This window comes from Neovison vison, chromosome 12 (genome assembly GCF_020171115.1).
Source record: "Neovison vison isolate M4711 chromosome 12, ASM_NN_V1, whole genome shotgun sequence".
NCBI classification, from domain to species: domain Eukaryota; kingdom Metazoa; phylum Chordata; class Mammalia; order Carnivora; family Mustelidae; genus Neogale; species Neogale vison.
Window position 1 is genome coordinate 13583941 of NC_058102.1, and position 26630 is coordinate 13610570.

General features: G+C 48.1%; 1 protein-coding gene across 2 annotated transcripts in view; it reads left to right on the plus strand.

The window, feature by feature from the left end:
• The window catches only part of LARGE1 (LARGE xylosyl- and glucuronyltransferase 1), a 533441-nt gene that overhangs the window by 228634 nt on the left and 278177 nt on the right, over positions 1-26630 (plus strand). For both annotated transcript variants that reach the window (XM_044228337.1, XM_044228338.1), the window contains 2 exons: positions 11224-11525; positions 25646-25728. In XM_044228337.1, coding sequence (XP_044084272.1) covers positions 11224-11525; positions 25646-25728 — 385 coding nt within the window. The remainder of the gene's footprint in view (positions 1-11223; positions 11526-25645; positions 25729-26630) is intronic.

The window sequence follows — 26630 nt, forward strand, 5'->3', positions numbered from 1 at the left end:
ACCTGTTCCCATTGCCAGTCGTGTTGCTCAGGAACTTAGAACAGGGTCTGCCCTTGGAGGGCTTTGGAAATAATGGCACAGACCGCTGATTCTCTGAGGTACCCTTCAGGGCCGAAGATGGAGTCATAAAGTGTAGGGGGGTTCAGAGCAATTCCAGAAAGTCTCTATCCTGACACCACCTCTGAGGTCATTCCCATTAGTAAAGCCTCTGCTGGGTCCTTCAAAGGACTCATTTTTTGGAATTGGGGTCTTGTCTTGTAGGCTCCATCGAGGCATTTCCTGGGGCCTCTGCGTCTATTAGCGCTGGCCCACACCCAAGCCCAGGTCCCTGTCCACTCGCTGAGGCCTTGCCTGCCTTTGTTTCAGGGGAGTTAAGGGGTCTTGATTTTATTCTCCCTGCTTTTCTGCTCCTGTTGGAAACGCCTTATAAAAAGTCTCTGTCCTCCCAGAAGTAGGACTTGGAGATAAAGAACAGCCCATCAAAAGTAGAGATGGCAGGTTTTGCTTAATAGGTATTAGCACTATATTTTACCCAAGCATCTATCTCGATCTTGGTAATGTCTTATCTTTGCCAAGTGCCCATCCTGATAAAGTGTTATTTCTGTCAAGCTGAGCTTCTGATAAAATCATCTCTCCCTCCTACCCCACAGGCTATCCTGATAAACCCTTATACTTCATTTCCGAGTTCCTCCTGAGGGATGGTTCGGATTTGCCAGGAATGACTGAAAAAAAAAGGGGGGGGTCCTGGGGGTAGGGGGGGTGGGGAGGAATGATGAGGGTTTTCCTTTTTTTTTTTTTTTGTTCCTTTGTTTCCTTCCCTATAGATATTCATGATAATTAGAATGTAAGTCAAACTGATAAAAGGGGTTTGGAGACTGGGAAGAAGGGAGAAGAAGATGAAGGAAAGGGAAGCAGTCATTTATAGGGAAGGGGACGTTCAGGCAGGCTTTTGCTTGTTTGCTCTTGTTTTTAATTTCCAGTTGAGCTGAGGACGATGGCCTTGATTTAGGGGATGTGGCAGTTTTCAGGAAAGGGATGCGATTGAGGGGCTCAGCCGCACTCACAGAAATCCTCGCTTCCTCTTCTTTTTGAAATGTGTTAGAATATTCCACGCGGCAGCTGCGCCTGCCATCGGTGGGCCCCGTGGCCGTTGTTCACGTTAACCCGTGTCAACCAAGAGCCCTACTGGTCTTTCGCCACCTTCTCTGCGGGCCTGCCCGTCAGCCCCTTCCTTCTAGTGTGTTACCAGATGCAACTCGATCAGGAGCACCGCAGGCTCGAGTTGGGTTCCCCTGGCCCACTGCGCCTTGCACACAGCGTGATATCCACAGGCAGCTGGGTGAGGTTTTTGTGCAGAGGGCCGTGAATTTGTCTCAAAACCAGTTGCCTGTAGAGGAGATGGGTTTGTGGAAGGGCCCCAAAATATATGATACAGCTCAAGCCAGTCCTCACTCACACTAGATCTCCCGAAACACCAAAAATGGGAGCAAGGATGTTTCTCTTATGTAAATCCTCACTTCCATGCACCACAGTGGAAGAGAGGTTTTGCTCCGAATTGGCATGTGCCTCATTTCAGAGCGGCAGACTGAGTGCCATCCCCGCCATAGGGCATGAAGAGCGCTCAAGACTTCGAGTCCTGTTTTACATGGAGTTTCCCCGTTATAGACCCAAGGCATTCCTGAGAGCGTGGTCCTGCAAACACAGAGGATGGTGAAGTCGGAGTGTGCTGTCTGTAAGCCCCTCTCCCTTCCCAGGAGAGCAAAGCCCCGTCGTTCATGTTGGATGTCCCTTGATTAAAGACACACTCAGGGTATAAAGCAGTCATTCTTTCAGATCCTTTGTACAAGACTCCCTAATTCTTTTCCATAGAGCTGACTTTCCCTGGGATGTTCCACTCCTGAAGGAGAATGATCTAGAAGCACTGGGCAGGAAGAATCAAGGAGCAGGAAGGGAGGGGCCAGGGTTTTGCTGATTTGCCTGGTATCCTTGAAACACCTGTTGTCTGCCAGGGAAATCATCCCTCTGCTATCCAAACCGGATGTTACTCTCAACACTCCCCATTTAAAAAAAAAAAAAATCCTTTTTGGTAAATTAATATGGCTACCAAAAATGACAGTTTGAGTTTTCTGGTGAGTAGGGATTCACATATTTAGAAAAGGATAGCTTTCAACATCCTTAGTGTGACAAATGTGAAAATTTTAAAACCTTGCTAGAGAGTCATCCCATGTGGCTCTGTTAATTTGAACAAGATTTTCGTTGGAAAAAATCAAACCTCATTGAAAATTTTTACTATAAAATATGGTTCTCCCCAGCACATAGGGTTTGCCGCTTTTGGAACGTATTAGTAGGGTTTTATAAGGGCCATGAATATTTCATATAAAATAACACATTTATTGCTAGGATTTGGAGAAAAAAAAAATGGATTGGTGGAAAACTACTTAGGGAATCTCTCATTTTGAGGACTGCCAAAGAGAAAATAACAAAGAAGTTTTGAAATATTTCTGAGTTAGGGAGTGTGTTATTGACTCTGGTGAGGATGGCCAGTTCATGCTTCGCAAAGGATAAAATCATGCTAGTTTTGATGATGCTCCCATTAAAGGGGGCTGTGTTAACTGTTGCTTGCCTATGACGTGTGACTCCAGATCCTGTTCAAGGGGAAACACTGTCTTCCAAATTCAGCCACTGGAGACCACCCCTAAAGCAGGGTGTCTTTGAGGCCGTGCAAAAAGAGATTGAATTTAGTGAGTTAAATGGGGACAGAAGCTAATCAGAGATGTTTGGAATGTGAATTATGCTCTCACACACTCATTGGTTTTTCATATATGGAGTGAATATCTACTTATATTTTCCAGGACATGCTGTGTCCAGTAGTTGTTTCCTAAACCACCTGGTGATCTAAAAGAACTGGACCCTAATGTCAAATTGTGCAATTATATTAAAAAAAAAAATAAAGCACTATATACCTTATCCTTTGCCTGGTTTCGTGATGCTTTGAATGCTACCGACAGAGTCCTTCTCTCCGTACTTAAGACTCCTTTGACATCGAAGAGAGCTAGGACTGGCCAGATTTAGAAGTGGAAAGACTTGGGTACTCTGCTGTGAGACCAGTAATTCAAAGACCAGCTGCCTCGAACTTTCAGAACTGAAGATATTTGGCAAAAATAAACATTTGAAGCTTTGAGGTCCTTGAACCTAGAGTTTCAAGGGCAAAACACGGATATCATTGCTTATTAAGGTATACTTTAAGCACCTAGAGCAAAAACCCAGCTATGGGTACAGCAAATGGGTGCTAAAAATGTCATTTTCTTTTTTTTTTTTTAATTAAAGATTTTATTTATTTATTTGACAGACAGAGATCACAAGTAGGCAGAGAGGCAGGCGGTGTGGGGGGGAGGAACAGGCTCTCTGCTGAGCAGAGAGCCTGATGTGGGGCTTGATCCCAGGACCCTGGGGTCATGACCTGAGCTAAAGGCAGAGGCTTTAACCCACTGAGCCACCCAGGTGCCCCTAAAAATGTCATTTTTTTTTTTAAGATTTAATTTATTTATTTGACAGATAGAGATCACAAGTAGACAGAGAGGCAGGCAGAGAGAGAGGAGGAAGCAGGCTTCCTGCCTAGCAGAGAGCCCGATGCGGGACTCGATCCCAGGACCCTGAGATCATGACCTGAGCCGAAGGCAGCGGCTTAACCCACTGAGCCACCCAGGCGCCCTAAAAATGTCATTTTCTAAACTTAAGCTCTTTAAGACACAAGGTTCTGGAAAATACTTTCATGGAGGAGAGAAGTCCAATTGCATCTAGCCTATTATGATAAAACAGAGCCAGGCTTCTTTCTGTGGCTTTGTGGTTGCAAATTCTTTTTAGAAGCTTGTGGGGAACAGTTTTCTTAACTGTTGTTCAGTCTTTGCCAGAAGATCTCCAAGGTCTTTGCTGGAACTCAAGTTTGCTTTGGTTGCCAAGACAACTTCCAGAAAATCACTTTGGGGAATTTTTGGGTAAAATGTTCCCTGTTTACCCCATAACAAGTGAGCAGCCTCTCTGCCTATGACTACTGTCATTTTCCTCCCTACCGCAGATCTGGTTCCACAGTTCTGGAATTAGGAAGATGTCCAGGCTGAGGCCCATGTCTTACTCTCGCTTGTAAACTGCCCAGAATTAGTGCCATCTCAGATGCAGCTGTCCCATAGGCATCCAGCGGTCAAAATGTTTAAAAAAAAAAAAAATCAAAGAAAGAAAGTGAGACTTTGAAGATGAAATGGAGTTCTCCAAATTTTTCTAAAGTGACTCTGGCTGCAATATTTATTTTGTGATTTCAAAATGTATTAAAAGAAGATGTGAAATTTTGATGTTAATTAAAAAGGAGAGGATTGTGTTTAAGCATTTATTTTTTATTTTTTATTTTTTTTAAACTGAACACAGCCCTATCTGGAAGGTGAGAAATTGGAGAATTCATTTGGCACAGAGTGATCTGTTGACCCCAAGAGGGGAGTCTGGACCCAGGGAAGCTGGAAGGTCTGGCAGCTGGAGTGGGTGGGGGGGGGCAGGGAGGAGCTGCTTTGGAAAGAGTTCCAGTGGAGCTCAGAGGGAGAGGCATTGACAGAATCGAAACAACCCCAAGCTTGAAGTAACTAGAACATTGGACAGCCTAGTTTCTAGGAAATCAGAAAGGTCCTGGGATACACAATAGAGCGGTTCTAAGAATACAGTAGAGACACAGGCCAGGAAACTGGGGCCCAGGGTCAGAGCAAAACTGGAATTAAGTGTGGCAATGCAGAACTTTCTTTGCGTCTGAGCCGTTTCTTAAATTTGCCTTCAGGAGCCAGCAGGTGTTGTTGCAAACAGGGTTTATGGTGTCTTATACAGAGGATGGAGGGAAATGCCTATCAGTGTTTCTCAATCTTGACTCTACAGGGGGACCCCCATGAGGGTGGCTGCTGCTAAAAATGCTAACCAGATTCCCACCTCCAGAGATTCTGAGCTCAGTCATTGGGGGATGGGGCCGTGCACATCAGTATTTTGAAAAAAATTACCCAGGGGATTGTAATGGCATCCAGGACTGAGAACCACTGGTCCAAGGGACCAGAAAACGAAGCAGGAGCAACACACAATTAGATTGGAGCTGTTTAGAGAGGGGATGGAGCTGTTTAGAGAGGGGATGATCAGGACACATTCTGATTTGGAGCAAAAAGGGGCAATTGATCTGGAGCCAAGATTGCTCCCTCTGCCATTTGCTTTTGGGATGACGTTGAACAAGTTAACTCGTGTGTCTTATTTCTTGTTTTGTTTTCCGCTCTCATTGTCAAGCCAGCATAGCGAGGATACCTGCTTCATTACAGTCTTGCTAAATTAAATGAGATGGCACACATGGCTTCCACACACTGGACATGTACTCACTAGGAACCGCGACCGAGTGTTTGTTGAATTCCACTGATGACCTTGAAGTAGATGGAGTTCTTCTGTGCACTGTCAAAAACTGCAGAATGCAGTAGGAATAGAGTTAAAGAACATTATCGTGGGCATCCGTGAGTGAGAATGGCAGAGACAGGGAGAGATCGGAGGCCAGGGTTCTTAGGACAAGGGTTCACAAACTAGGGCCTATGAGCCAAATCTGGCCCACTGCTTGTTTTTGTAAATAAAGTTTTATTGGAACATAGCCATGCATGTGTTACACATTTCTCTGCCTCCTTTTGTGCTGAACTGGCAGAGTGGACTACTTGAATAAGAGGCTGCGTTGCCTTCAGAGTAAAACATATTTATTTTCTGGGTATTTACAGAAAAGGTCTAACCCCGTCTTAGGATAAGATTAAAAGATTGGGTTTGGGATGGGATATTTGAAATAACAGTGAGCGAAGCAAGTGCTTCAAACATGAGGAAGAATCTGCAGGCCCCGGTGACAGATTGTACGTAGGGGGATTTTGCTGTAGAAAGGTTAAGGATGCAGCATCTTCCTCATGGGTAGAATGATGCAGGACAGACATCCTGAAATCTGGGCATGGTGCAGGATTTTGGTGTCCTTGGCTAGAGAGATTAGGTCTGTCACCACTGGAGGGGGCTGGTAGGAGTCCCCTCTGTGGTGGGCTTCGGGCCTGGGAGGCCCACCCAGGTCCTGGTGTGCCAACGTTAGTGAGCCTTGCAGTCCTGTTCTGTCCACATGTAAGCTGTGGGTTTCACGGCGCCCGACACCGGACCCCTGTAGAGATCCAGAGAGACTCGGTGCACATGAATTGTTCGGATCGTCACTTAGAACGTTTCGGATGGCAAGTCCCTAATCTCTGTCACCACACTGCACGGAGGTTGATTTTCAATTTACCTTTTTTGTTCTCCGTCTTAGATGTTTTGATTCTTAATTCAGAGCATTCATCTCAAGTGGATTCAGAGATTCAAATCTGCTGATAAATTCATGTTTGTTGAGAATTTTGGAGGGAGGAGGAGGATGTTGTCGACTAAGCTTTTGAATAATGTTTTCCTTTGACATTTTAAACTCAAAGTGGGCTGAACCGCGGGCCAGCACGTAGAGGCATTCTGTGACTAGGGTGTGACACGTGTACAGACAGACTGTGTGAATATGAAATACAGAACCTGGAAGGAAAAGTAACAGAGAAGCAAAGGTAAAGGGGCTCAGAAATGAGGGGTCCTTTCTGCTGTTTTCTTTACACGTCCTGCTTCCTGGTTTCATGGAGTAGGTTGGGAGGAAATGGAGAATTTATGTATCTACCTTAATTAGGCCTGATGCTAGGTAATGTACATATACACACATACACATCCCCCATTTTATATATGGAAACATGGAGTCACAGGTTAAGTCTTTTGCCTAGGTTTATTAGTAAGTGGAGCCATAATTTAAATTTAGTTCTTTCTTACTCTGAATTCCAGACTCCTAACAAGTCTACTTGATTTGCTTGCCTTTCTTGATTATCTCTTCCTCATTCCCTAGCATTTAATATTACAGTAAAGTTACCTGTGTGTGTGTTTATAATGAGGCCACTTTTTAAGTATCTGGTAGTTTAAGATTTGCTAGGCCAATTTTTATGCCATTTTTGTAGTTCTAGATGCCAGCCCTTCCCTTCCTCCCTTCCTCAAATGTTTGTTAGGTACAGGCAGCGTGCCAGGCCTTGGGGTTTGGAGGCTAGGTATGAGCAGTGCCACTCAAAGTATGATCTGTGGACTGTTCTTGGTCCCTGCATTTGTCAGGGTTCTCCGGAGAAATAGAAGAAGAGGGTATGCGTGCATGTGTGTTTGTGTGTAAAGAGTTATTATAAATAATTGGCTCATGCAGTTATGGAGATGGGCAAATCCCAAGATCTGCAGGGTTAGTTGGCAAACTAGAGACCCAGGAAAGCCGCTGATATAGTTCCATTCAAAAGGCTGGAAGGCTCCAGACCTAGGAAGAGCCAAATGTTTCAGTTCAAATCCAAAAGCAGAAGGAAAAAAAAATATCCCAGTTTGAAGGCTGGGAGGAAATCTCTTACTGAGGGGAAGGTCAGCCCTTTTGTTCTGTCAATGCCTTCAACTGATTGGATGAGGCCCACCCACACGAGGGAGGGCAGTCTGCTTAATGTAGTGATTCAAATGTTAAGCTCTCCAGAAACATCCAGAATAACGCTTGGCCAAATTATCTGGACACGCCGTGGTTCAGTCAAGTTGACACATAAAGTGAACCATCAGAGTCCCCAAATTGTTCTGCAGCAGGGGAAGTATGAACGGTAAAAAGGGAGAGTGCCCCCAGGAGAGACCAGAGCTCACAGGACATCACTGGGAAGTGCAGACCATCTCTAAAAAGCCAGCCTTTCGCTGTCCTAACCCTTCCCCCTCTCTTCACCCAAAGGGCCAGGACAAGCCAGAACAAAGAGGTCATGAGCCAGAGAGAGGAGTAAGTAGTCCAGGAATAAAAGCAGGAGTCAGGATGAGTGAAATTAGAAAGAACCATGAACATGCCTGAGCAGCAGGCCACTTGTGTATGGGGCAACAGTGGGGTCCATCACCTGGGGTAGAGACACAGTCTGCGTGCACATGGAGCCAGGGAAAGTCCGAGTGGAGAGGGCCCTGCAGCACATCTCTGGGAGATTTCCTTCTCGAAGCGGAACCTGGCCAAGGAAGAGGACAGTGGGGTCAGCTTGGGATAGCCCTATACCTTTAGAACAAACCAGAAATCCCAATTCTGCTGTTGATTGAGTACTTCCTATATGTCAGGTGCAGGGCACAGCAGACGTGTTGCCTTTCCAAATACGGTTCCCCTCCTTAAGGCCTGGCATTTATTATTTTGTGTGTTGTCTTTGGTGACAAATCTATAAGGCTTTAAAGACAGAAAACACCTGCAGGCCTTTAAGAGTGAACTGTGGTTAAAGCCATCTGGGGTCTAAAGAAGGGTAGACTGTTCATAGAGCATTGCCCCCCTTGCCACCCCTGGAATTGTAATTGCTTGGGGATTACATAATTATGCCTTTATTTATAAGCACATAATCAAAGAATCATGGGTATGCAAAATGGGGGGCTCTCAGGGGAGGAGCCAGAGGAATGGATGAGGTCCCTGTGGGAAACCTGCCTACTCTTGCGCTTTGCCTCTGGATGAACTTGAACCTGCCTGAGGCTGAAGGGAAGAAGGTTCAGAGATGCCACAGATCAAAACAAGCCAAGGTTTGTCGGCCCTTTTCTCCCATATATTGGAGAACAGCCTAGTGTTAAGAAAATTTACAGCCTGTGTTGAGAAAATAACAACCTGATTTATGTCATCAACATATCTTACCCCTAATACTACCTCCTCTTACTCAAACTATTGCCAGTGAGAGGCAAAGTGCTCAGAGCTTTGTATTTCCTTATCTTACTTAAACCTCCCATCGTGTTTGTGAGGTTAACATTTCTTTTTCTTTTTCTTTTTTCTTTCTTTTTTTTTTTTTTTAATGTCATGTTAGTCACCATACAGGTTAGCATTTCTGCTCCTGTTTCGGAGCTCACAACATTTAAGCAGTATGTCCAAAAGAACAAATTCCTTGCTCCCCTTTGATATGAATTTTCCAGAGCTTCTGGGACCCTAGAGTATTTCCAGAGCTTGCCGGGCTCCTCCCCAAATGTCCCCAGGTTTTTTTTTTGTTGTTTGTTTGTTTGTTTTTCATAAGGAAGAAGACCCCACAGGCCCCAGAGCATCTGTACCTGTAACAGCATAAAGGTAGAAATGGGGCCCCATACAGTCACAGAGACCTTAGTTGCAGTCCCCCTGCACCACAATGGGAAAGCTTAAATGTTTATAGAGTCTGTTTCCTCATCCGTAATGGGGACACCCGTTGCCACCTGCTTTGGCTGCTATCGCCTAAGACATTATCAGCGTGAACTACCCAGCGCTGCCCAGATCGGTAGCAGGCCCCGCACTGAAGCGTACCTCTCTCTGCTGCCAGAAGCTAGATGCTCATCTCTCCACACCCCTGCTTGAAGGGTTGATGGCAGTTGAGGAAACACAGTTGCCATCAGTGACCTCTTCGTTTCCATCCTTCGTGGAACTGTTTTGTTGTTTTTGTGTGTGTGTGTGTTTTTGTTTTTTTTTAACCAAACAGGGAAACAGGTTTCAAAAGGTGGGGTCAGAGCTTGTACAGTGTCCGTACAGCGCTAATCAACCTGTGATTTTGTGCGCCTGCACACTCCGCCTCGGCCTTTGATCTGTGGTCCCAGGCAGTGAAATTCAGCGAGTCCGAGATGCTGCATTAATGGGAGAGGGCCGGGAGCTCAGGCGGGAGCTCAGGCTTTAACCCCGAGGTGATTAAGAGGGAGAAGAATGTGTTTGTGAAGGTGCAGAGACACATCACAAAGCCCCGGGCAGAGGCTGAGGCAGTCGTAGGGCACAGGGGAAGCCCGAGGGGTGTTATTCATTGCTTCCTTTGATCCTCAAGTTTTGTGAGTCACAGAGACTCTCTGGGACAGTTTGGAAGCTCAGTGGGGTCTGGGCAGGAAGAATAAAACCCCCAAGTGTGGAAAAAGAGAAACTGTGGGGTTTTTGTTTTTTTGGGTTTTTTTTTTTTTTTTGGCAGGCAGCTAAGAGGATAATTTTCTAAAGAAATCATTTTTGCTTGGTCATCTAGAAGGGTCTCGGGATTTCGACAGCACAGGAGCAGAGGGGAGTGACAGCTTTGGTTGTGTCCTGTCCCCAGTGCCCCTGTATACAAGGTGTGGCGTGCTGAGTATCTTTGGGAAATGGGGATTTTACATTAATAAAATTTTTAAAAAATCCATAGCACTCTATAGGGCTGATTATGAAACTGTGTTTAATTGGAGCATTAAGGAGGTTTAATCAAACCTCCTTAACAGGTTCAGGCTCAGGAGAGACCTGGGTACGAATTCTGATACCACCATGTTCTGGTTGTGAGACTTGGGAGACCTACCATCCTTTCTGTGTATGATGGTCAAAAGGTGTGTTGCTGGCAGTGGTCACTGCTTTTCTGGGAAAACCTTGTTAATTGAACTCCTTCTTTCTTCTTTTTTATTGCACTTTGATTGACTCTTGGCTTGGATGCATGTATCCACTCTTATGGCATTTGCATCAAATGGTATGATACCTTACCACAAAGAGAAGCATGACCTGTTCTTTGTTTTCATTGAACAGTCTTCGCAGGAAACATTCGCTAAAGCGATTGACCAAGTACAGTATGATGGGTACACGTTTTTCATAGTGATATGTACAAAAAGTGTGTTTAAACAGCCTGAAAAAGATTTTGCTGGCACACCAAAGAAGGCTTCCCGTGGGACTGAGGCTTCTGAAACAGGGTTTTGAAGGATGAACAGGAGTTCACATAGGAAGAACGAAATAAACCTTGTCATTATTAATATTTGTTCTTTTTTACTCCTTTTTGTTGTCTTCCACTTTCTCCTTTTCTTCTTTCTCCTTTACCTGCTAGTCCTTCATATTCGTATTTTTTAGGGAACAAGAATGTCAACCTGGACATGTGCCAGGCAGGGAAGGGAAGACAGTGTGTTTCATTAGGAAAAATTATAATTGTCTTCTTTAAACATTATGCTCATTTTTATCACCGTTGTTAAGTCCTTCTGTTCTCAGCTTTGTCCCCAGGTCAGTCTGGATGGATTTATTTGTAATATAATATATATATTTATAATATAATGTATATATTATTTGCAGGAGCTGCAGTGACAGATGCGTGGGGCGTGGGTCAGGGCTCGCGGGCTGTTTGGTCCGGACTAACCTGGTCTCTCCCCCCTCCCCCCGCCCACCACTTCCTCCAGATGGGAAGCCGGTGTCCCTGTCGCCGCTGGAGTCACAGCCACACAGCCCCAGGTATGCGGCCGCCAGCCAGCGGGAGCGCGAGAGCCTGGAGGTGCGCGTGCGCGAGGTGGAGGAGGAGAACCGTGCCCTGCGGCGGCAGCTCAGCTTGGCACAGGGCCGCGCCCCAGCCCACCGCCACGGCAACCACTCCAAGACCTACTCCATGGAAGAGGGTACGGGTGACAGCGAGAACCTCCGCGCCGGCATCGTGGCTGGCAACAGCTCTGAGTGCGGGCAGCAGCCGGTCGTGGAGAAGTGTGAGGTAAGGAGTATCCCGAGAGGCCCCCTGGCCCTCAGCCCTCACAGGTGTCACTTGGCAACCCAGCCAGGTTGCCTTGAAAACGCCGGCATCCCTGACTTGACCCCAGTGTGAATCTGGCACCATGCATAACCTTGCTGTGCGGGCTGGCCAGTCCTTTAGCCTCTCTGGGCCTTGGTCTTACCATCTGAAAAATGGGCACAAAAGGGCTTACACCACAGAGATAAAGTTAAGAAGAGCAAAGGGAAGGAAACTACTGCTTGTTTCTTGGCTCTTCATTTTGACCCACTCGGGATTTGTCATCCATCCTGGGGATGCTTCTTACTTAGACTATAGTGTGAGTGGTGCACATGGAGTAGAGGCCCTGTTGGGCAATTCCCTTGGCCTCCTTCTCACTTTAGAATCAGCTTCTGGAGTTTAGAACCAGACACTTGTTGCTTCACCAAGATGGTAGTTTAACTTTTATAGCTTAATATCCTGCCCCCCACCTTAGAGAATGCTTTCTGTATTAGGAACTCTCTGGATATTGGGAGAACTTACCACCCCCTTTCCCTGCCATCCTCATCCTTCTCATTTGTGCTTGTGTGCTTATGTCTGCACGGAACACGCACATGCACACATGCATGTCCTGCTTCTTCCCATTCCCAAGGACAGGAATTAAGAGCAAGGCCTTCTGTGATCCAGAAAAGCCTGAGTTCATATCCCAGCTCCAGTGATTTCTGCTGTGGGTGCTTGAGCACGTTACCTGACCTCTCTGAACTTTAGGTATCTTATCAATAAATCTGAAAAAAAAGTTTCCGCTTCATGGAGGATTTATGAGATCTGGATGGGATGGGTCATAAAAAGCTAGAAACGGTGCCTGATAAATGGTATGTTCTCAATTATGGTTTTTTTTTTTTTCTTTTTTTGAGAGACAGCATGTGTGCAAGTGGTGGAGGTGAGGGGGTGGGCAGAAGGAGAGAGCGAATCCTCAGGCAGGCTCCATGCTCAGCACGGAGCCTGAGGCAGGCCTCGATCCCACAACCCAGAGCCCATAACCCAAGCCTAAATCAGAGTTGAACGCCCAACGGACTAAGCCACCCAGGCATCCCATCAATTATGGTTACTTTTTATTTGTAGTTAGCTACTTTACCTGCTGCCGCTTGATTCCATTTCCTGGCCACCTGGTCAGAATGTGAGACTCGAGACCTCGCTGAAAACACCCGGTGGACTGTAGTACGTTGTTCATGGGAGGGTGGTTATTAGTTATGTTACTGGTACTATACGGTCTGTCCCAGGGGAATGTGGGGCCTACTAGACTCCATTCTGGGGAAGGGCAGCAGTGAAGGAGGAGGGCCCCCTGGGTCTAGTAGGATTTCTCGTGGCTTCTCAAGCCTGGCTGAGGTGTGGAGAGGTGGACAGTGGTGGATGGAGAATGTAACCTTGCAAGTTACCTTGTGAGAATGTACCCAAGGTCGTCCCGTCCATGGTGAGCTTACAAGATGTGAAGAAAAGCATAGTTCCGGCGAGAAAGAATGCAGCACAAGGGGAATTGATCGCTCAGGAAGCCCAGAGAGCCTGGGCTGGGGAATGGTTACTCTGGGTTATCCTTCGTTCTTTTGTGCTGTGAACGTTCCCTGAGCCTCTGTCATGTGTCTCACACCGTTCTCTGTGCTGGGAAATACCACTGAACAAAAAAGAGACAAAACTCCCCTTCTGGTTCTCCTGTTGAGGTGGGACACAGAAAAGAGATGCTCAAGAAATTCAAATGTCAGGAGGTGTTAAATGCCGCGCGTTGATTCAGCTCTTCCCACATGCTGGGTCCCATCCGTTTATTCTGCCACAGCTGTCGCCAGTGGCCTGTGGTCCTGAACATCTCTTGGCGTCTTTTGAAAATGAAGACTCTGCCGTGCTAACAGACTCCCGTGCTTCTGACTGGTTTGGGAGGACCCTAATTCAGGGAACTTCTCTTCTTACCTGGGAGAAGGCTCGCTGGCTTTCTTGCAGGTTCTCTGCTCTCTGGTTAGAGCCCTGGTGTCCGTTCAGAGTGGGTGATGGAACCCTGCCCACTCGGTGGGAAGGCCCAGAGGGAGGAAGTGTATTTACCATGTTGTGATTCAGGCTGACTCAGAGCACTGACTGAGGATCAAGGAGGTGAACAATGGAAATAGGAAAGGAAAAAAGGGGGGGAGGGGCAAGTGGAGCAGAGGGAGAAGGTGCGGGCTTTCTCTTCCTAAGAGTCTCTCTCCCCTGTGCTGTTTCCTATTTCTAAAGAGGACTTCTGCCCGGAGCGCCCCCCCAGAGTAATGTAGTGCAGACAAAACAGCTCCTAAAGCTGGGAGACCCGAGCCTAAATCCTGGCCCCGTGCCCCGCTTCATAGCTGTGTGGCACTCAGCAAGTTACATTCTTTTTCCATGTCTTGGTTTCCTCGTTTGTAAACCCCTGAGAAAAATGAACCTCCTGCCTGGTTCGTACTACATCAGTGGTGACAATAAATACTAGAGCCAGAGGCAAATTCTAAAGGACTTGTTGGCGTTCGGTTTCAGGGTGAAGTATCAAAAAAAATCCCACCTAAACAATGACCTTGCATCTTATTTCTCTTTGTGCTAGAAAAATCTGGAGGCATCTTAAGTGGGGATGTCCGTTTTGGGGACGTGGGTTTCAGTGATGTTTTGCTCAGTTTGCTTGCCTGGCATTCCCAAGGTCGTCCCGTCCATGATGAGTGCCCAAGCTTTAGTCCTGTCTCCATAGCTGGCAGGAAAGCTATGCAGTTGGGGGCATGCTGCTTCCCCCCGTAACATGTGTTAGACATGTCACAGTCCCTTCTCTTGAGCACACTGATGGAAAAACTATGCCGTGGGGCTACAAGGAGTGGTCACTTAGCTGCAAGGGAGCCTGGCAAAGGTGGGCTTTTACTCAAGGAAGCCACATTCTCTGCTAGCATTTTGGAGCTCTGCTGCCAGAGAGAACAGATGTTATGGTTACAGTGGACATTCCTTTTCACATGGGTTGAGACCAGTATAAAGGGATTCAAACCTGGGGATTGTTGATTCTTCTTATAACTTAGTTTTTCGTCTTTTGCCCCTGAGAATTAAAGCTACTTTCCTTTGTTTTTCTCCTCTTTGCATGTCTTGAAAATGGTACTTCTTAGACCCTTGACGTTATTTCTGGTAGAATTGTCTGTGCTGAAACCCTGGCTCTGTTCAAAGTCGCCATAGATGAGTCCGAATGGCTTGATCTGCTGGCGGCCTGTTTCAAGGTGGTCTCCTCCGGGGGCACCTTGACCTTGAGATGCTGACTTCGTACCCATTCCAGTTTAGCTGCTTTCTGTGTCTCTGTCGCCTGGCGTCTTTAAAGATTTTGGTGAAAAAGCCAGAGAGGCAAACAAGCAGCATCAGTCAGCGGAGTCAGAATTGGAAGCCTCCCTTCATCGCGACACTTGGCCATTACAAGTGCCAAAGCTGGTCCCGACGCCCTGTCAGAGCCCAGTACCTCATAACTGAGGACATTGTCATCCTCCCTCATTGCACTGAAACTTCTCTGAGCTATGACAAGTATTTCTAAAAAGTCTTTTATAATGATGGCCAGGCTGTCAGCCGAGATATCTGGTGATGGAAACAATGGGCCCTCGCCAGTCCTGGTGCCCTCTTATCGTTCCTAATTATGTGGTTTTCAAAGAGCTGTCTGTTTCTTCCTGCTTTTCTCTGTTGTCAGGGCAGTGCTGTGTCCTTGAGGGCTGGTTTCTGAGCACCACAGAACTTGAAGCAGAATCATTATATGGGATTTCCGCTTGGGCCTGTGGGTGTCTGGATAGGTATGTTTTTCTTGCGTTTCTGGTTCTGGTCCATTCCGGCAGTTGGCTCTGCTACAGCAGAGAAGTTACTGGAACTGGGGTGCGAATTCCTGAGCGAGAGTCTTTGCCTTGTCCGTCACTAGTTGGATGACCTGGAATAATTCAGCAACCCTCTTAGAGTCTGTGTCGTCATTACAAAAATGAGAATTTATAATCTGTTCTTCCCAGTGCAGCTGTGGGAGTGGAATGGGTTAGCAGGTGGGAAGCTAACTCTGTACGAGCATCACAGAGCCTTATTCTGGGCATTCCAGCTCCCTAATGCTGCCTGGGAAACACCTAGAAGGTCATGACTTAAAGCAACACCAGTCATTATATCAGCTCTCATGGTTTCCTTGTGTCAAGGACTTGGGAAGGGATTCCGTGAGCAGTTCTGGTTTGGGGTCCGTTGTACACGTGTCATTAGTTTGCTGCTAGAGCTGAACAGTGAAGGCTGAAGCAGTGGGGACTTGCCCAACTTCCTTCTTGCCTGTCATAGACTCAGAGCCTCTCCATGTCCGTCTCTGCGGCTGGCTTGGACTTCCTTCCAATATGGCAGCCCCCAGGCAATTGGCCACTTCCCTGGCAGCTGAAGACTCAGGACAAGTGTTCCAGTGACCAGGGTAGAACAGAAACAGTTTTTATGTCCTGGCCTCAGCGTCACACAGTGTCACTTCTTCTGATAGTGTAATCGTTTCCTTGGGAGAGGCTCACAAGACTCACCCAGTTTCGCAGGAAAAAGCACACCCTCCATCTCTCAGTGGGAGGAATGTCAGGGAATTGGCAGATGTCCTTGAATTACAACAACCATTGATACTGTTACCGTGGGAGGTCAGGTGAATGGTGCTCTTTGAGGCGAGACCACCCTTATGGCAGTCTGTCTCTCTTACCCCACGCTTTGAGCTTCATTTCTTGGTCATAATGTAATAGTAATAAAAGTTAACATTTACCCAGCCTTTAAAGTAGATCAGACACCGTGCTAAAATTTACATAAAATAATTTGCATAAAATATCTCTTTCAATCCACACGGCATACTTTCTTCATTTGACACATTAGAAAGCTGCTAAGAAAGTTTCAATAATCATTTCAAAGTTTTACTGCCGTGAAGGAGTGGTGCTTGAATTTAAACCTAAGCGGTTTGCTTCTAGAACCTATACTTGTTGGTGCCTGGGTGGCTCAGTCGGTTAAGTATCTGCCTTCAGCTCAGGTCTTGATCCCAGGGTCCTGGGATTGAGTTCTACATCAGGCTCTTTGCTCAGCAGGGAGTCTTCTTCTCCCTCTACCCCTACCCTCTGCTTCTGGGTGTGCATTCTCTCTCACTCTCTCAAGTAAAATTAAAAAAAAAAAGAAAAGAAAAAACAAAGAACCTGTACTTGGAACCATCGCCTTACTACTTAGATGTAATTAAGAATTAGAGCACCTGTGACCCACACTTCTATGAGCTTAGAGCCCCAGTCCTGGTCTGTGCCTGGCAGGTGTCTCATCTCAAAGCCTTCAAGGTTATGGGGCACAGTGGGGGGTTGTCTTTCACCTTGGGAGGCTACAGCAGCTATGTGGGGAGTAGTCATTTCTCAGTAGGTCGAGGCAAGAATGTATCTGTTCTTTTAAAAGAACTTATATTTAAAATTGCCTTTCAGATTGTGAGTGTATTTGTTAACTCAGTACAGGTGCACTGTTTTGCTTTAGGCATTACCGTTTATAAAAGTTGACACCTTGCGCCTTCATTTTCTGGGCCCCGGAAACCACAGTATTTCGAGCTATCGCATTTACTTCATTTTAGAGAATTTTATGAAATAACTCAGCAGTGGAGGGCTTTGCCTGCCACTTCTCCTGTTCACCCGGCTATTGGAAGATACTGTTGCAGCATTTGGATTCATATTTTATTAGCCTCAGAGGTTTTCTTCTGGGCCCCTTCAAGGATATAAATCTGCTGAAGTGTCTTCCCTGAATGTCAGGCCCTGGAGTTTGGGAACATTATAGCTCGAAGAAACCTAGCAGGATTTTCCAATGCAGTGATTTTTTGGGAACTCTGGCTCCTGTAGTGGTTCCTTAGGCTACCTTCCCTACCCAAGTGTAACAGTTACTGATTGCTTCATACCAAGGTATCCCCAAAACCCAATGACGTCAAATAACAAGCATTTATGTGGTTGTCCAGTTTGAGAAGCAGGAATCTGGAAGCAGCTTCGTTGTACATTGTGTCTGGAGGGCTTTCGCGCAGTTGAGGGTTCAGTGTCTTCTAGGTGGCTGTCATTGGTAGGCTTGATCTGCTTCGGAATGGCACGCTGGCACGGTTGGGACCTCAGGTCCTTCGGATTGCTCGTGTCCTCTCACACTGTCGCAGATTGCTGTCCCTGAGTGAGGGATCCAGCAGAACAAGGCAGAGGCCACAGTCTTTTCTAGGACCTCACCTGGGATATCATATACTGTGAGTTCTGCCAGGCTCTGTAGGTCATAGAGGCCGACTCCAACACAGTGTTGGAGAGGCTACACCAGGACTGCACACGCAGTCAGGGGTCTGTGGGGACAATCTTGGAGGTGGCTACCACACCGTGGCCCTGGCAGAGGGTCCTGTCTCCCACAGCCTCCTGTCTGTGCTTACTCGAAAGGAGTCCTGCCTTGATCTGCTTTCTCTATCATGCTCTCTCTTTTTTTTTTAAATGTGCCATTAACAGCAACAATAACAACAACAAAATAACAATAACAATAAATAAAGATGCAACCTTCTCATTGAAAGACGATGACAATAAAGCAGAACAAAATAAAGGATCCTTCCTAATTTTGCACAGTTGCTCTCATGACCCAAATAATGACGGGTTCCAGTGGCTCATCTCCTCCTTCCTGTGTCTTCTCTCTTCTATGGGAGGACAAAGGGAGCATCAGCGTTTGACACAGAGGAGGGAGTCCAGCAGCTCTGAAAGTCCTCTTCTCAATCATGAGGGAAAAGACTATCCCTCATGGGATACGTACTGAGCCACCCGGGTGTCCCAGGTGTTGGAGTAAGGACAGAAGGAAAGAAACTGATACCTGACTTTCAAGAATATTTAAGGCTGAAAACCTTGAATATAGAGCCTTCGGCATACTATACACTCTTAAATGAAGAGCAATCCTACTGATCGCTGATGCCTGTCTTCTAAGTTCACAGCGCCAGGCTCGAATCCCTTCACGTTAATCATCTCAGTTCATCTGTCCAGCAGACCTTGACAAATTTTTACCCTCCGCTGCTTTTTTAATAGATGAAGAAACTGAGTTCCCAACAGGTGCTGGTATATCCTGAAAGATGGGGAGTTTGATACGTGAGGGGGAACACCAGGGCACCCGAAACTGAGAGCATATTGTGGAAGTAAGGAAACCTCGGGAGCCATCCAGTCTGTTCAGAGCATGAGCACCGTGAATGGGGGCCAGGGCACTGGTGATCACGTCTGCTTTCACTTTTCGTGCAAGTATCTGGTACCAGACACTGCACTTGTCCATGTGTTGCTTCTGGACTCAATCATCGTGAAATTTTGACTAGGGAAGCCTGAGCTTAGTGAGGCCACATAGCTGAAAAATGCGGGTCTATGGTTAGAAATCTCTCTTGTGCTTAATTGTGGTATAGCAAAGCCATGTATCATGGAACTTACTCTCTTAGAAATGCAATGTACGTTTCAGTAGTGATCAGTATGTTCACATTGCCGTGTGGCGGATCTCTAGAATGTTTTCATCTTGGGAAATGAACTGTACCTATGATACAGGGACGCACTCCCATTTTTCCCCTCCCCTCACTCACTGGACCCTGGCTACCACCGTTCTACTTCCTGAAAATTCGTCTCCTTTAGATACTTCATAGAAGTGGGATCCAATGGTACTTGTCTTTTGGTGACTAGTTTGTTTCACTTAGCATGATGTCCTCACAGTTCACACTGCAGCGTGAGACAGGATTTCCTTCCTCCTCCTTCTTTTTTTTTTTTTTTAAATATTTTATTTATTTGTCAGAGAGAGAGAGAAAACACACAAGCAGTGGGAGAGACAGGCAGAGAGAGAAGCCAGCTCCCTGCTGTGCAAGGAGCCCGATGTGGGACTGGACCCCAGGATCCTGGGATCATGACCTGAGCCAAAAGGCAGGTGCTTAACGTACGTACTGAGCCACCCAGGTGTCCCAGGATTTCCTTCCTTCTTAAGGCTGACTACTATTTCACCATATGTCGGACCACATTTTGTGTATTCGTTCATCTGACGGTAGACAGCCGGGCTGCTCCCCTGTTGGTGTTGTGCACAACGCTGCCACAAGCATGTGTGTGCACACCTCTCACGGAGATCTGCTTTCGGTTCCTTTGGATATGTTCGTCGAAGTTAAGATGGCTGGATTATATGGCATTCCTGTTTTTAATTATTCCGGGGACCACCAGATCCTTTTCCACAGCAGCTGCAGCATTTTACGCTCCCAGCAACAGCGCACAAGGGTGCACTTTCCCCACATCCCCGCCACAGGCTGTAAATCCTAACACACGTACTACTCTGCTTCCTCTGCCAGGCAGCTCCACTGCAGACAGATCGCCAAGGACTTGGAAAGAAAACATCACGTGGCCATGTCGCACCTTCCACCTTTGCCTCCCTGTCCCGTACCACCTCTGGCTTAAGGGTGCTGTGAGGCTTCACACACAGACAGTCTGTGAAGGCGGGTCCTTGAGGCCGGTGCCCGGAGATGCCGGTGGTCTCTTGGCAGTGGCTGCCGCAGGGGAGGTGGCTCTCTGCAGCCAGGATGATTCTGGCACCAGCACAGCACGTACCTCACTGAAGGGCATCTGGGCAGCCTGTCCCAGAGTCCACCGTGCTCAGGGCGGGTTTCAGGAGCCTCCTGACTGTTCTCTCTGCTTCCAGCTCCCTTGCTCCCTCCCCACCGCCCCTGCACGTGCACGCAGGAATAATCTGTTCTCAATGGACGGCTCGAGAGGTTCTTCTAAAATATAAGTCAGATCATGCCATTTCTCAGCTCTGAACCCTCAAGTGGCTTCTCTCTTCACACCCAGGTCAAGCCATGTTCTTGCAAAGGGCCGTAAGCTCTAGAAGGTCTGCCTTGCTCCCCAGCTTCCTCCTTGCCGACTCATTGCTACGCAGCCCGGCCTCTTTTGCTCCCCGCTTTTCCCTGGCACCTCCATGGGAGTCCGGCACAGAGAAGGCACGCCGTCTACACTTGCCAAATGGCCGTGTGTTTTGGCAACATGTGCGGGCTTTTTGGGTCAGGGTCATTCTGTAGGTGGGCGCATGGCATGCGCCGTCTGTGATGGGCCGGTATGGGGCTGTGTGTAGACAGTCCACCTGCCCCGAATAGGGGTTCAGCTTCTCCTGACGCACCCTAACGTCGGTCTGCCTGCTGCGGGTGCTCTGTTCTTTGTCACACAGGGAAGAGCTAAAGCAGACCCGAAGTATGCAGGGGGACAATGCCGGGTGGTTCATTCGTGGGTTTAGCGTTTACTAGGCCTTGACTGTGGAGAAGGTGCTTCGAAGTCCATGGCTGCGTGGCCCTTCCTGTCCTTAGACTGGCCCTGGAGCCCTTGTTGCTCTTCCTGCCCTTCCTTGCTGAGACCCTGACAGCTTGGCTGCCATTACAGTCAGGACGTGTCTCCTCTTACCTGTAACTTATTTAAAAATTTTTTTATAGATTTATTTTTATTTATCTCAGAGTGAGAATGAGCGTGAGTGGGGGGAGGGGCAGAGGGAGAGGATCCCAAGCAGACTCCGAGCTGAGCTCAGACCCTGGTGTGGGACTCGATCTTACAACCTGAGATCATGACCTGAGCTGAAACCAACAATCAGATGCTTAAGCAACTGAATCCCTCCACCAGGTGCCCCATTTTTAATTTTTTAATTGAAATATAATTGATACACGATAGGAGGTGTCTACTTTGGTCTTCCACAGGGTTGAGATAAGTTTGTCTTTTGGCTCTATGGTTTAGCTCTAGAGAAGAGGGAACTTGACCACTGGCTTCCTAGGAGACTGTGGATGCCCTGGAGGTTTGCAGGGTGATTCTAGGTGGCTCATCAGCTGTACGTTTCTTTCATTTCCCTACTTCCATGTGTGTCTTATTGAGACCGGGTAGTACGGGTTTAACAGCGGGACTCTGAATTCAGCCTCTCAATTTGCCATCGACTGGCTGCCACGGGACCTTGGACGAGACCTGTCCCACCCTGTCTCACTCTTCATCTTGAGTTTTGGAAAACCCTGGATATTAGGATTCCACGCCAGAATCCCACCTGAGCCGTGGTTTCACTTTCCACAGTTACAGTAACCCATGGTCACCTGTTCTGGAAACAGCTGACCCTCCTCCTGATGAATTGTCCGACCCTGGGTAGCCTGATGCTGTGTCCAAACGCCCGCGTCGTTGCCCTCATTGTAGCTCGCACCTGGTGAGCACCTCCTGTCATCACTGGAAGGGCGGGGGAGGTACCGTAAGGTACTGTGAGAGAGACCACCACGTTCACGTAACCGGTTACATTATGCGGCTATAATTGTTTTATTATGAGTTACTGTTGCTAATCTCTTACGGTGCCTAATTTTATTACTTAAACTTTATCATGGTTGTGCATCTGTAGGAAAAAAATATATATAGGTTTCAGTAGTGTCCACGGTTTCAAGCATTCCGTGGGGGTCTTGGAAAGTGTCCCCTGTGTACTACTGTGTGTAGAAATTCTGTCCTCCTCCTTGTGTAGAGGATTCACCAAGGATCAAAGAGGTTAAGTTACTTGCAAAAGGTCACTCAGCCAGTCAGAGGCAGAACTGCAGCCACCACCCAGGTCTCCTGATTTCCACGGTTTTGTTCTTTGCACAGAAAAAGCCCACATCATGAGTCCTCCTCCGTTGCCTTGTCCTCACCCTGAGAGAATCCTGAATTTCAGGACCTAGGGACAGTGATGGGTGCTGTCTCTTGTTCTTTTATACGAGTGCATGAGCTTTTATGCAGTCCACTGGAGAGGCATTGGAAACAGATTCTTGGAACACCTCCCATACACTCAGTGTGACCACGGCTAACGTCTGGTTGAGTGTGTGTTTGACATTCTTCAGTGCACTTAGCTAGAGCATCTGTTCTGCAAGGGTGGTCCCTGGACAGCAGCATCAGCATCCCTTTGATGTCAGCAGCCCTTAGGCCCCTATGTCAAACCTCCTGGATCAGAAACTTGGGGAAAGAGTCCCCACTGCCCCCACCACCACCCCTTTCTCTGTCTGAACAAGCCGTCCAGGGATCATGGTGCACGCGGAGTTGTCGTCTCAACCCCTTGAGGACGAGTGGTGTTAAGTCCCTGTTGTGTAGGTGAGGGAGTTCAAGCACAACGGTGTTGAACAACTTCCCTGTGTGCTGTTTAGTGGCAAGAGGCATCTGGCAAGTGGCATCCGTCCATCAGGGGCGCCTCCTTGCACTCACGTGTGTGATGTACACAGCGACCCAGTGCGGTGCCCATTTTTATCTCCATTTGACAGATCCGGCCGGGAAGCCCGGGACACGAGTGATGCTCCAAGCTCACACAGTTGTAGCTTAGCTTTGATGTTGCAGCTCAAACCACATCTCTTTACTCCAGTGGGGTTTTCCCCACCAAGCCACCCCTGCCCCACCTCTGTCCCCTGGCCGTCTGCTTCTCCCCAGCCACCCGTCCTCTGGGAGGCCAGCCTCCCCCACACAGAGGTCTCCCGCAGTAAAGGCAAGTGTGACATCTACCTAAGATATAAGGAGGCATTCTTGATGAGTGGCCAATGGTCGCTGACTCTGACGTTCAGACCCTTCCCTCTGAGGAGAGGAATGTCCCCGTCGTTGCGACCATCAGCCGGTCGTCTTTAAGTCACTACATCGAAACACTTGAAACCTGGACTTCGTAGCTCCAAACCAAGCTATCGTGGTGAGAGCGTATTTGGGACTCTGCTTTCAAGGAGCATCCACGCCTGTCCCCTCTTCACTCTGAACCCCAGCCCCCGTCCCATTCTTGGCATTCACTCCCGTCCCCACAAAAGTTGGGACCCTCCAGAACTCCCCAAAGAGCACGTTCACGGCGCTTGGATTTTCTGCCTTCCTGGGGAAGCGGGCTTTGCCGCTACGGCTCCCCATGATGGATTTATTCATGGTGGCGAGGTGTATTGGACGAAACTAAAGAGATTGGAAAATTATGTAGAGGGTTTGAGAATGTGCACGCTCCTGCTTATGTTTAATGGGACCATTTTCAAAAGCCCCTGAACCCTGAAGCCAAGACAACGTTTGATATCTCATGTTTAAATATTTGTGCTTCCAGAGAGCCTGATTCAGCTTTTATCCATTCTCGTCCCCTTCCTGGCTGTGTCTCCTCATGCAGGCGTCTTCCTTTTCATTTCGTTCGTGACTGAAACGGTGACAGTTGCATTACACGTTACGGTGTTTCATCCTGAGTCTTTGGGAGAGAATATCCAGAGATAAGCCGTGGTGTCCTCGTTTTGCAGGAGGAGAAATTAAGATATGCACAGTATGGTCTAATTTTATGTGAGATGAGGTCGGGTTGGGAGCTTGTGGGTCTCAGTTTCCCCGTACCCTCTCTTGCTTCTCTCTGAAAGCGGAATTTCCTCATGACAGCCCTGTGAGCTTTGGGGCAGGATAATTCTCTGTTGTGGTGGCCACCTTGTGCCTCGTAGGGGGTCGGCAGCACCCCTGCCTCTGCCTCCCCCCAGGAGTGACCCCCGCAAAGGACTCCAGACTTTGTCGGACGTTCTGGGCAGGGCAGGGGGGTCACGTTTGTCTCGAATGGAGAACCTTAGATCCTGGTCATCAGAGACGGTGAGTTCATTGGTCTGAGGTGGGGTTGGGGCATAGGGTGTCGTTTAAAGATCGTTTCTGGTGTACTAGAAGGGTAAGGAATCTCTGTTTCAGAGTTCGGATCCCATCGGCCTGAGCCTGAGTTAACTACTGGGTGATGTGGTGGGTGGGGTGGGGAAGAAGGCCTGAGAACCAGAGGTCATTGTCCTGAGAGCCTGGAGAGGAGGGACGAGGATACCAGAACTCCATTTTTCTTCCCTTCCACCGCTCCCCCGGCCTTCCCCCCCCCCCCACTTTTGACTTTAAAGTAATTCTAGACTCCTAGGAAGTTTCAAAAGCAGTGCAGTCAACAGAACTGAGTTTGGAACTAGCTGATTAGAGTGATGGAGGTTGCAGAAGCTGTGTCCTGGGAGCCAGGGCTGTGAGTGGTTTCATTAGGTATAGGCTGCTGGAGGGAACGTGCTTGTCCTGCCGTCCTGCCAGGACAGAGCAGGCTGGGGTGGGTGTTAGGAGGCCGATTTCAATTCAGGGAAGGCTGCGCTTCCGTCAAAGATACACCCAGAGGCATGAACCCTTCATTCATGGAACTGTTCTGAGAGGCCAGATGACTTTCTGTATGGGACGGCCTAGAGCAGGGCTTCTCAATCTTTGTCAGATTGCTGAAGCTTGGAGGGTAGCCCAGCCTGAGGGAGCCAGCCCTGCTTGGTAGCCTTGAGCACTCCCTTAAAGAGATAAGTGACTTCATGTCCTGTAATTCACGGTACAGCCCACTGGGATGCCAAGGGACCCTGTTTGGGAAGCTCAGCTCTAGTTGTGATTGGAAGGCAGTGTGCCCAGCACCGCATTCTGCTCTTGGTGTTACCCCCTGTGTACTCCATGACCTCCTGCAGGACGTGTTATGGCCCTGGGGTTACTTTCAGTCCCCTCCTGCCACCACTTTCCCAGGTCGCCTGGGGCTGAAGGACGGAGCCAGGGTTCATGTCTGGAGCCTGTGCTCTTGACTGCTCAGAGGAGGTGGGCCATAAGGTTCCCTTCAATTCTGCCAGACTTCAGTTCTTGGAATGGTGTCCCAGCTGGGGCCCTTGTTAAAGACGCTCACTGGTCTCTCGGCCCAGCCAAGTGCCCCTACCCTGAGACATCTTGCTAGAACCTTTCCTAGCTTCAAGCGATTGCTTCTCAGTCTAAGATCCCTGACTGTCAGTTTTTCCTTTCAGGATGTATTTCTTTCCTCTCTCTTGTCACCATTTGCCACCGTCTCCCAGAGTGGGGGTAGGGGACTCACTGCTTACCTGTTTGAGCCGATCGCCCTTTCTCTCGTCCCCAGAATGTAATTGCAAAGAGCCTTAACGGCTTCCAAATGATGATAGCCCCATACACCGATTAAAAAGGCCTTAATAAAACCATCTCAAGTTATTTTCCGCAGCTGCAAACTATGTCCTTTGGTTTCTAATGACCTCCCCCCCCCCCAAGAGATTGGGGTGATTTTTCTTTTCCACATGGTCTGAAGCACCAGGAAGGGCCTCTTCCATCCGTCTGACCGCCTGCCCTGTGTTCTTTGCTTTTCAGACAATCCACGTTGCTATCGTCTGTGCCGGGTATAACGCCAGCCGCGACGTCGTCACCTTGGTCAAGTCTGTCCTGTTCCACAGGTAAGTGCGGCCGTGGTGCTCCGTGGGCTGGTGCAGGAGGCTTGGGCACACGTCTTGTGTGTGTGACTCGTGCATGTGACCACGGCCTGTAGGCCCCCTCAGGGGTAGTGAGGTGCAGAAGAACGACATTTCTCATCAGTCACCAAAGCTGCCGTGAAAGTATGATTTTTGTCTGAAACCTGGCAGAGAATTTTGTGTTAATAATGTTTAACACCAACAATGAGGTGCTGTCCCATGTTGTTGAGGATTGTAGGTCTTAGACCTAACGGGAGCTTCAGGGATGCTGCAGATTTGAGGCTTCCGTTCCTTTGCTGGTCTTCCCTTGCCTGGCGGTCACCAGACCTCTCTGTGTCCACGCCCCTGTGGACAGGTTGTGTGATGGACTGAACGTGTCCCCCTAAAATTGATGTGTTGCAGCCCTCGCCCCAGTAACTCAGAATGCGAATTGTATTTGGAGGTTGGCCTTTAAAGAGGTAATTCAATCAAATAGGGGCGTTATGAATACACTGTAGTCTTGTATGACTGGTGTCCTGATACAGAGAGGGCATTGGGACATAGCCTCACACAGAGGACATGGGGAGAAGAATCCCACCTCCAAGCCCAGGAGCGGGGGCCTCAGGAGTCCCCATCCCTGCCGGCACCTGATGTCAGACTTCCAGCCACCAGAACCATAGAAACTAAGTTTCTGTAGTTTAAGCACCACCCCCTTCCCCCGCCATGCGTGGTAGTCTATTAGGACAGCTGTAGCAAACTCATAAAGATTGCTTCCTCTAGTCCATCGTAGCCTGTCCCACGTCTGGGCATTTCTAACCATCAGAAAGTCCTGCCTTATATGAAGCCGAAATTTTCCAACCCGCAGCTGATGTCTGTGGATCCTAGTGGATCCCCATGGAGACAGCCCT